This window comes from Helianthus annuus, chromosome 10 (genome assembly GCF_002127325.2).
Source record: "Helianthus annuus cultivar XRQ/B chromosome 10, HanXRQr2.0-SUNRISE, whole genome shotgun sequence".
In the NCBI taxonomy this organism is placed as follows: domain Eukaryota; kingdom Viridiplantae; phylum Streptophyta; class Magnoliopsida; order Asterales; family Asteraceae; genus Helianthus; species Helianthus annuus.
The window spans coordinates 150,181,429-150,199,834 of NC_035442.2; the positions used below are offsets into that span (position 1 = coordinate 150,181,429).

Sequence of the window (18,406 nt, forward strand, 5' to 3'; positions counted from 1 at the left end):
CAAACTAGATCTCGTGGGTCAGGTGTTTGATATTGACCTCCTTCCCGTTACGTTCGGTAGTTTCGATATAGTGGTAGGCATGGATTGGTTGTCCAAGCACCAAGCGGAGATTCTGTGCAAGGAAAAAGTTGTGCGTATTCCCCTCCCAGACGGGGAGTCATTATCAGTCCAGGGACATCGTAGTGGAACGATGGTTGGTATTATCTCGGCCATGCATGCGCAGAAGTATCTGCAAGAGGGGTATCCTGCAATGTTAGCGTTAGTTACCAACGCTCAGTCTGAAGAGAGAAAGATCGAGGATCTACCAGTGGTGCGAGAATTCGCTGATGTGTTCCCAGAGGAGCTACCAGGGTTACCTCCCCACCGTCAAGTAGAATTTCAGATTGATCTTGCGCCGGGAGCGGCTCCAATTGCTCGAGCTCCTTACCGGCTAGCACCTGGAGAGTTACAGGAATTGTCTAATCAGCTACAGGAATTGTTGGATAGAGGTTTTATTCGACCAAGTTCTTCGCCTTGGGGAGCTCCAGTTCTGTTTGTGAAGAAGAAAGACGGGTCATTCCGTATGTGTATCGATTATCGAGAGCTCAACAAGGTAACCATTAAGAACCGCTACCCGTTACCACACATCGACGACTTGTTTGACCAGTTGCAAGGGTCAAGTTTCTATTCCAAGATCGACTTAAGATCGGGGTATCACCAGGTAAGGGTTAGGGAAGAGGATGTTCCCAAGACGGCTTTTCGAACGCGCTATGGACATTACGAGTTTTTGGTTACGCCGTTGGATAGAGCTTTTGAACGATTACGAGTGTGCCATCAAGTATCACCCCGGGAAAGCTAATGTTGTGGCTGATGCACTTAGCCGAAAGGAGACGAAGCCTAAGCGCGTTCGTGCTCTACAGCTTACTATTCACTCTGGTTTACCAGCTCAGATTCGTTCTGCTCAGATCGAAGCCTTAAAGGAAGAGAACATCGAGGCCGAATGCTTGCGGGGTATGGAAAAACGACTGGAGAAGAGATCTGACGGTATTTATTACTTTATGGAGCGGGTATGGGTTCCTCTGTATGGTAGACTTCGAGAACTTGTGATGGATGAGGCGCACAAGTCACGATATTCTATTCATCCGGGATCGGATAAGATATAACAGGACCTTAAAGCTTTGTATTGGTGGCCGAATATGAAAGCTCTCATCGCCACATACGTGAGTAAATGCTTGACCTGTGCTAGAGTCAAGGCAGAGTACCAGAAACCTTCGGGTCTACTTCAGCAGCCAGAGATACCCATGTGGAAATGGGAACAGATCGCTATGGATTTTGTTACGGGATTACCTAGAACACAGGCTGGGAACGATACCATATGGGTGATTGTCGACCGTCTCACAAAGTCAGCACACTTCCTAGCGATCAAGGAGACAGATAAGTATTCACAGCTCGCAGCAGTGTACCTTAAAGAGGTGGTTTCTAGGCACGGGGTGCCGACTTCTATTATTTCTGATCGAGATCCTCGCTTTACTTCGGAGTTATGGCAGGCTATGCATAAGTCGTTCGGCTCACGTCTCGATATGAGCACGGCCTATCACCCACAAACGGATGGTCAGAGTGAACGCACTATTCAGACGCTAGAGGATATGCTACGGGCATGTGTTATTGATTTTGGGAAAGGATGGGAGAAGCACTTGCCCTTGGTAGAGTTTTCCTACAATAACAGCTACCACACCAGTATCAAAGCGGCACAATTTGAGGCACTGTATGGGAGGAAGTGTCGTTCACCTCTCTGCTGGGCTGAGGTGGGTGATAGTCAGATCACAGGTCCTGAGATGGTACTCGAAACTTCAGATATGATCGTGAAAATCAGGGTACGTATGGCAGCTGCTCGTGATCGCCAGAAGGCCTATGCGGACAAGCGTGCCAAAGAGGTAGTGTTTGAAGTGAATGACCGAGTCATGCTGAAAGTCTCACCGTGGAAAGGGGTTGTGCGCTTTGGGAAACGTGGCAAGCTGAACCCACGCTATGTTGGGCCGTTTAAGGTTCTGGAGCGTATCGGCAAGGTGGCTTATAGGTTGGAGTTACCTACTGAGCTGAGTAATGTTCACGACGTATTTCATGTATCACAGTTAAAGAAGTGTTATGCTGACGACCCATTAGCGGTACCTTTTCAAGAGTTAAAGATCGACGACAAGCTTCAGTTTGTTGAAGAACCCATCGAGATCATGGACCGTGAGGTCAAAGTGCGGAAACACAGTCGTATTCCCATCGTTAGGGTTCGTTGGAACTCAAGATGTGGACCGGAGTTCACGTGGGAGCGCGAGGATCAGATGAAACTAAAGTACCCTCACCTTTTTCCCAAAGACAAAGCAGAGTCAAGCAAAACTGGTGAATCTCGGGGCGAGATTCCCCTTCAAGTTGGGGATGATGTAACACCTGAGCAAAATCCGCAACAATCTTGACCTCTCACCTCACTCTTTTCGTGCCTACTTGTCAAATTTCGGGACGAAATTTCTTTCAAGTTGGGGATGATGTGACAACCCGAACTTTCAAGGTCGGTAACGTTTCATCTTTTGATCTTTACTCCTCGACTATATCTTTTATTATACTAAGGCGTCCTGTTTGTGTAATCTTATTAGATTATTTGGTACAATAATTTCCGCACACTAACTGGGCCGCATCTTCACACCCGAGCCCAAATACATCATTTATTCCCCCTTGAAGTAACTGGTGCTCGAATACTCCTCTTCACCTCTCGGTTAGTGATGTTATATTCGCTTTGATGTTGTTGATAGTGGTTGGTTAAGTACAACTTGCTAATGATATGTACATGTAATCATAGATTTTGTATGACAAGGAAGCGTAAACACATATGTTGTAATGTAAACAAATTAAAGGTAATATACTAGGATTATATAAAGTGAGGATTTGGTTGCTGTAGTATGGTGTTCGGCCCACCATGCCTTAGTACCGGCCCACTCAACTAATTAAATTGCAAATGACATGGGATTATATATATAATACGTAATATTAAGAAATAACCCACACTATTATTATTAGGAGATAACCCACTACTCGGTCAAGGCCCAAACCGCCCCACACTCTCATAATAATTATATATACGTGATATTCTGCAAACCCTACTCCTACTTCTTTCCTGTTGAGCGACGGCGAAGACCAGACCCCCCTTCATCGAGGCATTGTTCCAGTGCCAACCCTATTTATTCTTCTTGCTCACGGCAGTTGTGGTTAGTGATTCATGCGCATATGTTAATGCTAGTTAGTTGATCATACTTAATTGGATATATATGTTTAGAATTAGTCTGCTGGTAATTGCGATGATCAATGGTTCGTATGACAACCTGTTATGTGAATTATTATAGCAATCTATTATAGTATGTGTGAACATATAATCATGATAAACAAATTGTTGAGTTATGTATGGGTGCATGATAATCGATACTTAGGGTGTATTGTTCTAGCCATGGATGAGTAATTGCATGAAACATGAAAGTGACTGGTATATTTGTATTATTATCATACAAACTATTAGTGGACCACACATGTTTTGATTGAAATATGATAGGTTGGATTTAGGGTGCATAGGGAAATATGAAATATGATAGGTTGGATTTAGGGTGCATATGTAATATTATGATTCTGTGTGATATGTGAATGGGTATACATGAAATAGATATTGGTCCAATACCATTGAAGGAAGGTGGCCATGTGGAATCTAATCAAGTAGGATACACACCCTATAGTTTTGTCAGTAATCATGTGAAATAAATGGTCAAATGTTGTGTGGTTGTGACAATTGAAACTTGTGAGAAATGGCGGCCATGTGCAAATTGTGTGTTGAATACTAATGTAAGTAAATTGAGGGAACACTATAATAGTATTGTCAGGAAATAGGTGTATGTGAATGCAACTTGCAGCCTAATCACTTATGGCAGTACATGTAATCGAGTAGATGGGGTGGGGTCACCCTTGAATGGTTGAACACAACTTTAGTACAACCCACCAAACCTGGCCGTATACATCAGTGACAAATGGGCTGCTTTATTTAAAAGTTGGGCCACAATAAAGAGAGGGGCCGAGATGTATGTGTGGGCCGCTGGGTCTGTTGGGCCGTCGGGAGGGTTAAGCGAATGTGAATTTGGTGTAGGCGAGCCCTTTTGGCTTATTGGTTAAATGTAATTTTTGTGTATTATAGGATATAGGGTGTGTCTCGCCAAATGTTGATTTATAAACGGCATTGTTTGAGTAAGTGTTGCGTGTTAAATTGTTGATGTTTGATACATGGTTTCAAAGAAAATGCATGATAAATGTATGTAGTGAGTTGGTGTTAGATATTGAACGTAGTCCTAACTGTGGTCAATATTTGGAATAGGACACACTTGATTTAATACGAACAAGAGATCAAATCTACCGAGCAACCAAAGGTGAGTTCATTGCATTTACTCAAGCATGCGTCCCGGTGGTTTGGGACAACTGGTAAACATTTGGAAGGGAAACATTGGGTAAACAACTTAATCGGTTTTGGTTATTGCCTGGAGGGCAATGGGGGTAATTAGTTGATAGCGCTATTAGGTGGGAAACCTCACACCGGGCCGTAAGGACGGGCGTGAACTAATTATCTGGGTAGGGCTATGGTTGTTAGAGGCACACTCCTCGGATACATATGGGCACACTCCCTAGGGTATCTAACGAAGGCAACATAGCAATCAGTCGTAAGGGGTACCCACTCCCCGGATACACATGGGCACACTCCCTAGGGTATCTAACATGAGCAACATCGTAACGCAACATTGACTCGCATTAACTTACATCTGATAACTCAACACGTTAACAAAACCTTGAACTCACCAGCGTAGTCTGACACACTTGTTTGCATGCTTGTAGGTCGTTAACCTTGTGACATGGACTTGCTATCTGGGAGTGCTGGAGTGGTCATGGATAGAAGCTATTGGATTATTTATAATTGATACATTGGTTTTGAGTTTTATTATGAAACAATTGCTAAACGACTTATCATATGCTTCCGCTATATAACTCTTTGTGAATGGATATTATGTTTGACATTTAATCTTGGCAATTAATGACATGTTTTATTTAAATATTATCCTTGTTTCAACGTGATTGGTGGCTCAGACTCTGATGTGTAACACGCCTCGCGGGGTTTCCGCAGGTGGTATTTTGGGGGTGTTACATAAACCAATTGAAATAGAACCCATACCAATGGCTGTTCTTGATTCTGATGATGAAAATCATGTTAACGAGGTTGTGTTAGACGCCACCAAAGGCGTTTCTAAAGGTAACTGATTAATGTTATTCATTGTTGTTTCATATTATATTTTTTCCTACTGTATTATTCAATTTATGTTAAATCTTCAGATTACGTTGACCATGGTGACCAATCTCTTACGTGTGGTTTATGCTTTGCAAACTTATAGCCAACCGAAGGTGGAAAGGGTCGCATTACACTTCAAAAGCAAACATATAGCTTATGTTGTGGATATGGTAAAGTTGATTTGCCTGAATATAAAGATTCTGATCCATCTTATCAGATGCTTTTTCGCTGTTTAGATCAGGAAAGCAAATATTTCTTAAAGAACATAAGACGTTACAATTCTATGTTTTCCTTTACTTCAATGGGAGGAAAAGTAGATACTAAAATAAACAAAGGTAATGCTCCATTTGTTTATAGAATCAGTGGTCAGAATGCACATAGTGTGGGTAGTCTTCTTCCTAAGCATGGATCCCAGCCAAAATTTTCACAGCTTTATATCTATGATACTGAGAATGAGCTTTCTAATAGGGAGTTGTTATTCAGGTATTTGTTCTCTTTTTTTACTTATCAGTATCTTAATGTTAACTTACAAATTATACTTATATTTTTTCCATTTCAACGTTTGAAACTATAATTTAAAACTGTTTATTTTCTTACAGTGATTCTTCAAGCAAAGCATCGATAAGGGCAAAGGAACTTGATGTTAAGTTTATAAAGTATATTACGAACATGTTAGATTCTACAAATATGTTGGTTAAAACTTACAGGATGGTACGAGACCATCTCCATGACAATCCTAATGTTACTCTTAAACTTCGTATAATCTCACAGAGAGATCGAGACGGTAGGACTTACAATTTACCTACGTGTTCTGAAGTTGCTGCTTTGATAGTTGATGAACCTGATCTCCAGATTGAAAGCCGTGATATTATTGTTGAAATGCGTTCCGGAGATCTTAAGCGTATTAGCGAGTTACATCCTTCTTATCTTGCTCTACAGTATCCAATTGTTTTTCCGTATGGAGACGATGGATATAGGATTAACATTCCTCATAGGGATTTTGGTCCTAATACAAAGAAGACAAGACCAACTTGTACTATGAGGGAGTTTTTTTCTTATAGAATTCAGGATAGGCATAACAAGTTTTCTCTAATTCTTAATGCAAGAAGGTTGTTTCAGCAGTTTTTAGTCGATGCTTACACAATGATTGAAAGTGAGAGGCTAAACTACATACGTTTTCAGCAAATCAAACTAAGATCTGATTCGCTTAACAGTCTTAAAAATGTTCAAGACGTTGGTCAGAGTGATTTGAGTCATACGGGACAACCTGTTATATTACCTTCATCTTTTACGGGTGGTTCTCGATACATGATGCAAAATTACTTAGATGCTATGGCGTTATGTCGGAAGTATGGGTATCCTGATTTCTTTATCACAATCACATGTAATCCGAAATGGCCTGAGATTGTAAGATTTATTGGTGACTCTTCAATTAAGCCTGAAGACAGACCTGACATACTTTGTCGATTGTTTAAGATGAAACTTGATGAATTGATAAAAGATACGAAGCAAAAAAAAAAAAAATTTGGCGATATTAATGCAGGTATGTCAATACATCAGCTACTTTCAATTTATACAATTTTTTGGTCTTTCCATACATTATATTTAATTTTTGTACTTATCGTTAAAATATTTTTTGTTTTGTAGTTGTTTATACCGTTGAGTTTCAAAAACGTGGTTTGCCACATGCGCATATTTGCTTATTTATGAAAGCTGATCATAAGCTTCCTACGGTTGAACACATCGATCCCTTTATATCAGCTGAAATTCCTGATAAGAACGAGGATCCTGAATTGTATTCTCTTGTGAGTGACTTTATGATTCATGGTCCTTGTGGATATGCGAACATGAAATGTCCATGCATGGTTGGGAACCGTTGTTCTAAGAATTTTCCAAAGAGGTTTTTGGATTCCACTTCCATTGATTCTGATGGATTTCCAGTTTATAGGAGAAGAGATTCTGGTCACACAGTTGTGAAGAAGGGCGTTACTTTAGACAATAGGAGTGTAGTTCCATACAACAAAAAGCTACTTAAAAGATATCAGGCACACATCAACGTGGAATGGTGCAATCAGGCTGGGTCAATAAAGTATTTGTTTAAATACATTAATAAAGGACCTGATCGAGCCACTGTTGCTGTTTTTGATTCAGACAGAGGCCCCGATGAGGAGATTCCAAAAGATGAAATTAAAGAGTATTACGAAGCTAGATATGTTTCCGCATGTGAAGCCAGCTGGAGAATATTTGGCAATGATGTTCATTATCGGTATCCATCTGTTATGAGGTTACCATTTCATCTTCCAGGACAACAAAATGTTGTATTTAGTTGTGACGATGATATTGAGGATGTCCTAAACAAACCTCAAGTAAATTCCTCTATTTTCTTAGAATGGATGAAGATGAACAATTCTAAGCCTGAAGCAAGAGAACTTACTTATGTTGAGTTTCCCACAAAATATGTGTGGAAGTTAAAAGATCGTTGCTGGCAGCAACGCCAAAATTATGTTGTTATTGGAAGAATTTATTCTGCGTCTCCCTCTCTTGGTGAGGCTTATTACCTAAGAATTCTTCTTACTAAGGTTAAAGGGCCACGATCATTTGAAGAAATAAGAACATATGATGGTGTTGTGTATCCTACGTTTCGGGATGCGTGTTATGCACGTGGCCTGTTAGATGATGACAATGAATATATCGAGTGTATTAAAGAATCCAGTTTCACAGGAAACGGTCATTATCTTCGTTCTTTGTTTGCAACACTTCTATTGTCTAATACGCTATCTAGACCTGAAGTTGTTTGGGAGAAAACGTGGGAGCTATTGTCCGAGGACATTTTATACAATATGCGGAAAGATTCTGGCATGAGCGGTATCTTTTTTATCCTTTTGTTATATTTTGTGATGTTATATTTTCAAGTTGTTTCGTTATATTAAATAATTTTTCTTATCATTGTAGATTTCGTTGTTTCTGATGAACGTTTAAAGAATATTACGTTGTCGAAAATCGAAAAATTCCTTCTTCGTAATGGATCCAGCTTGCACAGGTTTTCACCAATGCCTTATCCTGATGATGACTATCTAATGTTCGAGAGCAACCGTTTGATAAACGAGGAGCTTTCTTTTGACATGGATGAAGTTACGGCTGAGTTCAATAATCTTCACAACTGTCTAAACGGCGATCAAAGAGCCGTGTATAATGAAATTATGGATGCTGTTCGGATTGGTAAGGGTGGTGTGTTTTTTGTGTACGGTTATGGTGGTACGGGCAAGACTTTTCTGTGGAAAACTTTAGGTGCTTCCATTAGATGCAATGGACAGATTGTTATTAATGTCGCTTCAAGTGGTATTGCATCTTTGTTGTTATCACGCGGTCGTACTGCTCACTCGCGATTTCATATTCCAATTAATGTCAATGAAGATTCGGTATGCCATATAAAGCCTAATACTGAAATTGCGAATCTTTTATATGAAGCAAAGTTGATTATTTGGGACGAGGCACCGATGATACACAAACATGCTTTCGAGGCTCTTGATCGTACAATGAAGGATGTTTTGAGTGTTTTTGATTCACGAAATTCAGAACTTCCATTTGGTGGGAAAACTATTGTATTTGGTGGTGACTTTAGACAAATCCTACCTGTTGTACAAAATGGAAGCAGGCAAGATATCGTAAACGCCTCATTATGTTCATCCCACATCTGGTCCAGTTGCAAGGTGTTGAAATTGACAACCAACATGCGTTTGTCGGTTGGATCAAGTAGCTCAAACGTTGTGGAGATAAACGAATTTGGTAAATGGCTTCTTGACATCGGCGAAGGTAATGTTGGTGATTCTATCGACGGTGATGGAAATATTGAAATACCTGCTCATCTCTTAATAACTGATGAGAATGATCCAATTCAAGGTTTGATTAACTTTGTATATCCTTCAGTTCTTCATCGTTATAAAGACCGTGACTACTTTTCTGAGAGAGCTATACTCGCTCCTAAGAATGAAGTTGTTCATGAGATAAATGACCGTTTGCTTGATTTGTTTCCCGGTGAAGAAGTTGAGTATCTTAGCTCTGATAGTTTATGTCCGACTGAGGAAATCAACGATCCGTTACATCAAGATTTGTATAATCCAGATGTGTTAAATAGTGTAAAAGTATCAGGGTTACCAAATCATAGATTGGTATTAAAATTGGGCGTTCCGGTTATGCTTTTGAGGAATATTGATCAGCAAAACGGTTTGTGCAATGGTACGCGTCTTCAAATCACACGTCTTGGTAAACGTGTTATTGAGGCTGAGATATTATCAGGAAGTAATGTTGGATCAAGAACTTACATCCCAAGAATCAGCATGATACCATCTGACAAGAAAATACCCTTCAAATTTCAACGAAGGCAATTTCCAATAACCGTATGTTTTGCGATGACTATTAACAAAAGTCAAGGACAATCTCTATCTAGAGTTGGTATATACCTGAGAGACCCCGTGTTCTCACATGGTCAGCTTTATGTTGCGTTGTCGAGGGTAAAGACTAAGGATGGCGTTAAGGTTTTAATATTCGACAAAGATGGCAGGCCAACAAATAAAACTGCAAACGTTGTTTACAAAGAAATATTTGGGAAATTGTAGTTTAAAATTTTGTTATGATTTGTAATCGGGCAATATGGTCTGTTTTTTTGTATGCTTTTATTGTATGTTGGGTGTTTTCAATTCCATGTCCTTATGTTACTTATTTAAGGACTATGTAATTTGTTTTAATTTTTTGTATGGTTTTTCATTGTTATATCAATAGTAGATGATATTACTATGTATTAAATATAACATATAAACAATAACTAGAACATGTAGATATTTATAGACATTCTTACATAATAGAAGTCCAACGTACATGATTATCTTAACTATTAAACATATTAACCTACTAGAAAACCACTTATAACACTACATAACTTACATAACTTTTTAAACATTACCCAAAATTACTATATATTATGTTTCTACCCTGTTTCATAATTTCAAACATCACCTTTAGCGGATAACGCCGGCAAGGAAGAAAACACAAATATCTTCAAAGTACTGGAACTTGCAATGATCACCTTCTTGTATGTTGTTATCTTTTAGCCATTTCGCCCAGCCTTTCACCACATACTTTATACTGTTTTTATTTGTTTCTGCCCTAACATCATGTTTTGTCTCCACATTCTGCCTGTTTGCGATTCTAACTTTCAAGGTTTCGTCAATTCCTGTTATCCTTGCTACTTCAACTGGTATCCGCTATAAGTTACAAAACATAATAATAATTTCCATTATGATGGTATTTAAAAAAATAGAAAACTTAACCAAAATATGTAAACATATTTGATGCTAATTAACATAGTTGTGTTGTTGGAACTTACAAATCGTTTCGTGTATGGCACAATAAATGTCAGCGGACCAATATCATCATCATCAAACTCCTCCGAGTCATCCGAAGAATCTTCAGAATCCGATAGGACGATAACATCGTTTTCAACTCCAGCCATTCTACGAGAGATATAAAACTTTAATCCGTTTAAAATAGAATATCAGAGTATAACAAATAATGCAATTTAGATTTTGTACTTTTAATCAGTGACATGCATACGTTAAATACGTTAATGTGTTTTGATGCTTCATGTATATTCTATTTCACTTACTTTAGTATCAGTTGTTTCATTTATATTATATCCTGTAGTAGTAATCATTTTTAATCAATCTAAATTACACAAATTTATAAATAAAATAATACATATAAAAACAAAATTATGTTAAACGTCTTTGTTGTTACATCTTTTATTAGCCAAAATTACAAATAAACAATGATTCTGTGACACTTCGGATTTTCCCGGACAACCTTTCGATGTAACATGTGTGTACGTAAACTATTAAGTGAAAAATTATGAATTGCTTGTTATTACGTGTTGGGTGCATATGTGTACGTATATATATATATATATATATATATATATATATATATATATATATATATATATATATATATATATATATATATATGTGTGTGTGTAAGTTATATATGAGCCGAAACCTCAACCCGACCCGAGACCCGGAGTGGTCTCGAGTGAACAATGAACGTGGGCTGGTTTGGGCCGGTTAGGGCCTTGCGACCGAGAACCCAACCCGGAAACCCCCAAGCCCACTTGTGACATTATATAAACCAACCCTCCCCTCCCTTAATCATTTTTTACAACACTCTCCTACTATCCTCTCATCTCCCTCACTAAAACCCTAGCACAACACCCTCATTTCCTCTCCTTTCCTTCTTCCTCGGATCAACCAACAACAAGAACACCTCGGCTCTAGCTCGGAATCACCAACCGGAAAGAATCTTTGCTTCTTCAAACCCACAACTTCAACCGGTTAGTACAAAAATGTGTTACTATGATTCTTGTGTATGGATGATGATTGTTGCCATGTTTTGTGTGAATAATATGTATGTGAAATGCATAACCGATTAGCATGTTTGTTTCGGAATGTTTAGATAGAATGAATATTCATGACTTTGGTTGAATGGTTAGTATCCGATTATGCTTAGGAACCGAGAATGATAAGATCTATTATGTCCGTTCATGTTATGATGTTTAGTGATGAAATGTGTTCTAATATTTTTGTAAGGGAATTGATGATTTTGCTATCCGAATGATATTAAAGTGATGATTAGGGATTGTATATTCATGAATGATGTTTGAATGTTATTTGAATGTTATGAACAGCATGAATGTCACTCAAATATTTTGAATATGCTTTGTTTGATCCAAATTAGACACATTATAGACAAACAGAAATGTTAGTGGATATAGTACACAATTTACATGAAAATGCAATCCTATTGGTCAGTACATTGCAGGTTCTAGAAGGTTTGTTGTGCACGTAATCACGGTTGCGAGTCGCAACCTTTGGTTGCGACTCGAGACCACATCAAGTCTTGTCGAGATCTCCCAGTTGCGAGTCGCAATCAGCACGAGTCGAATCCGGTTACGAGTCGTAATCACTGCTGTCAAGTCGGAACCGCCGGTTGCGAGTCGGAACCTCTGGTTGCGAGTCGTAACCAAAACGTGATGAACCGAGACCTCGGTTGCGAGTCGTAACCTTGGTTGCGAGTCGCAACCACCCTTGTCTCGACTGGACTATTTTGGTGTTATTGGGCTTTGACTGTTGGGCTTTCTGTTGACTGGGCTATGTGATGTTGCTGCTGATTGTATGTATAAGGCTGACCCAATAACCCAACTGTGTGTGTATTCGCATGTTATACGTGTTTGCTATATATGTTGCCATACGTGTTCGCTATGTGTTTATTTGTACCCAACTTGACCTATACTTGGTAACCATGCTAGGACGTGGTGACCAACTTACTTGACCGGGTAAAATAATCTACCGAGCAACCCAAGGTGAGTTCACAACTTAAAAGCATGCGTCCCGGTGGTTTGGGACACGAGACTAAAACAACCCTATCCCCTTGTAAAGGGGATACCATTCACCTTCCTTCCCTAGTTATTGGGAACAAACTTACTTTTCTTCCCTTGCATTGGGAAACCTTTTTAGTTAATTACTGTTTATACGGAATGCAACCAAACGGCACTAAACGCAACTCTATCACTCAAGTCCCTACTACATAATACCGATTAGTCGCCGGGGCCAGGCGAACGGGTTATTAGTTGATAGCGCTATTTAGGTTTTACCAACCTCACACCGTGCCATGGTATGGGATCGGTCGTGAACTAATGTACTCAGGCATCCGTCAATGATGATAGAACATTGACATCGGGGCATCCTGCGGAAACGCAAACGGTTACCTAGTGTTCGGTATTGGAAAAACAGTTTAGTCGCTAACTTTTGGGGTAGCTCCCCATGGCATGTATAAACGGATAAATTAACTGGTGAAACGAGTTTTTGGTAATTAAAACTGGACAACTAGTGAACTCACTCAGCATTATTGTTGACCCCCTTACTGCATGCTTTGCAGGTGGCCAGTGACTGGAGCAGCTGCTTGGGATGTGTAGTGGTCGTCTGCCCGTGAGTTGGGCATTTATCATGCTTACCTTATGAACATTGTTTAAAAAAAACTGTTTACTTATGCTTCCGCTACTTATTACTGTTGAACTTGAAACCTTAAACTCTGAACTTGATATTTGCTAATCTTATGGTTAGTAAGTATTACTTTTTATTATCAACTTAATTAGTCAGTATAATTGGTGGCTGGATCCTGGTCAGTCACGCCCTCGAAGCGGGTGTTATCCGCAGGTGGAATTTGGGGGTGTGACAGATTGGTATCAGAGCCATTGGTTATAGTGAACTTGGTTTTAAAAAGGGGAAAAATCTTTTTGAGAAAAACCAGACTATAACCCGTGACTCGTGACGACACTACACTCCAAGTGCAAGGCTCGACTTATCTGACCTCATAGCTCGGACCCATATTTACTTGCTTAATTGTCTTATGCTTTCTGCTTTACTATACGTACTAGTTTGCCTGATTAGATAGATACGCCTCCTCTCTTCTATCTCATTCTCGCTATGTTACGACACCACACTCATACTATGTTTTCTGGTTATGAAGACAATGAGTGGACGCGGAAGAGGAAACGTCAACATGACTCAGGCCCAGTTCACTAACCTGCTCAACACTGTGGCTGCAGCTTTCGCAGCTCACCCTATAGGTAAGCTCGTTGTTTTAGGATGTTTAGATCCTACCGCCACATCGTCTTTTCACCTCTAAACCTATTTCGCTTCACTCCTCACAACAGGTCAGCCTGCGCCTGTGCAACCACGTGTCTGTACCTTCAAGACCTTCATGGATTGCAAGCCTCTTCCATTCAGTGGCACTGAGGGTGCCATAGGTCTCCTGCACTGGATCGAGAAGGTCGAAGCTGTCTTCGCTGTCTGCGAGTGTCCCCCTGCTAATTGGGTGAAGTTCGCTACTGGTACTCTTGAGGGAAGCGCACTTTCATGGTGGAAGGCGCAAATTCAAATGCTTGGTTTGGAGACTGCAAACGCTACTGCGTGGGAGGATTTCAAGGATATGATCAAGGAGGAGTACTGTCACAGGGATGACATCCACAAACTCGAGGACGAGTACTATGAACTCAAGATGGTTGGGTCAGAGATTGAGACCTACACCAAGCTGTCCAACGACTATGCTGCTCTCTGCCCAAACATGTCCCGACCTATGTACCGAAGGATCGAATTGTACATCAAGGGTTTAGTCCCAGAAATCAGGAGCCATGTAACCTCGGCCAACCTCACTGCCATACAGCCCGTGGTTCGTCTTGCCCACAAACTCACCAACCAGGCTGTGGAGGAGGGCAGGTTGCCCAAAAGGATCAGTGCTGCGGAAGGAACTTCTAGTGATGGTAAACGAAAGTGGGATGGAAATCAGGGCAAGGATGCAAACTCTACTCAGGCCCCAGCTCAACAAAGGAAAACTGACAACAACAAAGGCACTCAGCAACAGGGTGGCTACCGGGAAGCTACCCTAAGTGCAACAAGTGTAACAGGCACCACAATGGGGCATGTAACAAGGGCCAGTGTCAGCGATGCCACAAGATGGGGCATGACGCCAAGGATTGTAGGAGTCAGTTCCCAGCAAGGCAGAATCAGCAACAACCCCAACAGCAACAGCAGCAGGGAAACAACCGGGCATGTTTTAAATGTGGGGCAACAGGGCACATGCGAAAGGATTGCCCGGAACTGAATCAGAATCGCAACAACAATCAGGGAGCTGGGAACAATGAGCAAAACAACAATGCTGGGAATGCAAGGGGAAGAGCTTTCGTGATTGGAGCTGGAGAAGCAAGGAACGACCCCAACGTCGTGGCGGGTAAGTTCCTACTTGATGATCGTTATGTTTCTGTGTTATTTGATTCCGGTGCCGATGCCAGTTATGTATCCCTTCGCATTAGTAAGAAACTTAAGCACCCGCCTGCACTATTAAGTTCTAAGCACATCGTCGAGATAGCTAATGGTAAGAACATCGAGGCCACGCACATGATCCACGACTGCACCCTAGAATTATCGGGCCACACGTTTAGTATCGATCTTTTCCCTGTCAAACTTGGAAGCTTCGATGTCGTCATTGGTATGGATTGGTTATCCAAACATTGCGCTGAGATCCTCTGTCAAGAGAAAGCAGTCCGTATACCTCGCCGTTCTGGTCAACCCCTCATCGTCCAAGGCAACAAAGGTGGAGAAGTCACAGGCATTATCTCGCTTTTAAAAGCCCAGAAGTGTTTGCAGAAAGGGCACACCGCAATCCTAGCACTTGTCACCAACACCCACGAAAAGGAAAAGAGGATTGAAGATTTTCCTGTAGTACGTGACTATCCCGAGGTATTTCCTGAGGAACTACCTGGACTCCCTCCCCACCGTCAGGTCGAATTTCAAATCGAGCTAGCTCCCGGAGCAGCACCCATAGCTCGTGCACCGTACCGTCTAGCCCCTGCAGAACTGAAGGAACTCTCCACGCAATTACAGGAACTATTGGATAAAGGATTTATCCGTCCTAGTTCATCACCCTGGGGAGCCCCAGTACTCTTTGTCAAGAAGAAAGATGGCACATTCCGAATGTGCATTGACTATCGTGAGTTGAACAAGGTTACCATCAAGAATCGTTACCCTCTCCCGCGCATCGACGACCTATTCGATCAGCTGCAAGGATCGAGCTACTATTCCAAGATTGACCTGCGATCAGGCTATCATCAGCTGAGAGTTCGTAATGAAGACATCTCTAAGACTGCATTCAGGACTCGTTATGGTCATTACGAGTTCCTCGTTATGCCTTTTGGAATGACCAACGCGCCGGCAGTGTTCATGGATCTTATGAACCGCGTATGTAAGCCTTACCTCGACAAATTCGTGATTGTGTTTATCGACGACATCCTGATTTATTCAAAAAGTCAAGAGGAGCATGAACAACACCTACGCCTTATTCTGGAACTCCTTCGCAATGAGCAACTGTATGCCAAGTTCTCGAAATGCGACTTCTGGCTTCGAGAAGTCCATTTCCTTGGGCACGTGGTTAACAAGGATGGAATTCACGTCGACCCCGCTAAGATCGAATCAATAAAGAACTGGCCTACGCCTAAGACTCCCACTGAAGTTCGCCAATTCTTGGGTTTGGCAGGCTACTACCGCAGATTCATTCAGGGATTCTCAAAGATTGCACAACCCCTCACTATACTCACTCAGAAAGGCGTCGCCTACAAGTGGAATGAAGCACAGGAATCTGCTTTTCAGAGGCTTAAGGATAACCTCTGTAGCGCTCCTATTCTTTCGTTGCCTGAAGGCACTGACGACTTTGTGGTTTACTGCGATGCGTCTATTCATGGGCTCGGTTGCGTGTTGATGCAACGCGAGAAAGCTATTGCCTACGCCTCACGACAACTCAAGACGCATGAAAGAAACTACACAACGCATGACTTGGAACTGGGAGCAGTGATTTTTTGCTCTTAAGATATGGAGACATTACCTGTACGGTACCAAGTGCACTATTTACACCGATCACAGGAGTTTCGAGCATATCTTTAGGCAAAAGGAATTGAACATGCGACAACGTCGATGGGTCGAACTCTTGAATGACTACGAATGCGCCATCAAATACCATCCGGGCAAGGCCAATGTCGTGGCAGACGCCCTCAGCCGAAAGGACACTATACCAAAGCGCGTGCGAGCATTGCAACTTACCATCCAGTCTAACCTCCCTACCCAGATCCGAAATGCTCAAGTTGAAGCATTGAAACCGGAAAACATCAGGGCTGAGTCCCTGCGAGGATCGAGACAGCGGCTAGAACAGAAAGAAGATGGCACTTACTATGTAACAGGACGCATTTGGGTTCCACTCTTTGGAGGTTTAAGTGAACTCGTGATGGACGAAGCCCACAAATCCCGCTACTCCGTACATCCTGGTTCGGACAAGATGTACCACGACTTGAAGACTACATATTGGTGGCCTGGCATGAAGGCCCACATAGCAGCATACGTCAGCAAATGTTTGACTTGCGCAAGAGTCAAGATAGAATACCAGAAGCCAGCAGGTCTACTCCAACAACCAGAAATCCCGAAATGGAAATGGGAGCAAATTTCCATGGATTTTGTTACAGGGCTACCTAGGTCTCAACGCGGAAATGATACTATTTGGGTAATAGTAGATCGATTGACCAAGTCCGCGCACTTTCTGGCTATTAAGGAAACAGACAAGTTTTCTACCTTGGCGGAGATATACTTAAAGGAAGTAGTTTCGAGGCACGGGGTGCCAACCTCAATTATTTCCGACCGAGACGCTCGTTTTACTTCGGAGTTGTGGCAAGCTATGCACAAATCCTTTGGCTCACGTTTGGACATGAGCACTGCTTATCACCCGCAAACGGATGGACAGTCCGAACGTACCATCCAGACTCTAGAAGACATGCTTAGAGCGTGTGTAATCGATTTTGGCAAGAACTGGGAGAAGCATCTACCGTTAGTAGAGTTCTCATACAACAACAGCTACCACACTAGTATTCAGGCAGCACCTTTTGAGGCATTGTACGGTCGTAAATGCCGGTCACCTCTCTGCTGGGCGGAAATCGGTGATAGTCAAATCACGGGCCCAGAGATGGTGGTAGATACAACGGAAAAGATTGCCCAGATCAGACAACGCATGGCGGCAGCTCGTGACCGTCAGAAGAGTTATGCTGATAAGCGTAGGAAACCATTGGAATTCCAGGTCGGTGACCGGGTTCTACTTAAAGTCTCACCCTGGAAGGGTGTGGTTCGCTTTGGTAAACGGGGCAAGCTTAATCCGCGATACATCGGACCATTCAAAATTACCGAGAAAATCGGTAAGGTTGCTTATAGATTGAACCTGCCTGAGGAACTGAGTGCGGTACACAACGTATTTCACGTATCTAATCTGAAGAAGTGTCTGTCAGATGAAATGCTCGTAATTCCTTTCAAGGAACTAACCATTGACGAACAGCTACACTTTACTGAGGAACCGATTGAAATCACTGATCGAGAGATCAAAATCCTCAAACGTAGCCAGATACCTCTTGTACGAGTCCGTTGGAACTCGCGA

General features: G+C 41.6%; 1 protein-coding gene across 1 annotated transcript; it reads left to right on the plus strand.

Moving 5' to 3' along the window:
* The first annotated feature begins 5,223 nt into the window (after window positions 1–5,223).
* Window positions 5,224–9,951, plus strand: LOC110888837. Its single transcript, XM_035978356.1, has 7 exons — window positions 5,224–5,299; window positions 5,380–5,415; window positions 5,533–5,818; window positions 5,935–6,878; window positions 6,983–8,200; window positions 8,288–9,045; window positions 9,418–9,951. Exons 1-7 carry the CDS (start codon window positions 5,224–5,226, stop codon window positions 9,949–9,951), a joined length of 3,852 nt encoding a protein of 1,283 aa, XP_035834249.1.
* The last annotated feature ends 8,455 nt before the right edge of the window (window positions 9,952–18,406 follow it).

Coding starts and splice junctions, on each gene's coding strand:
- LOC110888837 (XM_035978356.1), top strand. CDS start 5,224: ATGGCTGTTCTTGATTCTGATGATGAAAATCATGTTAACGAGGTTGTG. Junction 6,879..6,982: donor ATTTGGCGATATTAATGCAG/GTATGTCAATAC, acceptor TTTGTTTTGTAG/TTGTTTATACCGTTGAGTTT. Junction 9,046..9,417: donor ACATCTGGTCCAGTTGCAAG/GTGTTGAAATTG, acceptor TGTCCGACTGAG/GAAATCAACGATCCGTTACA.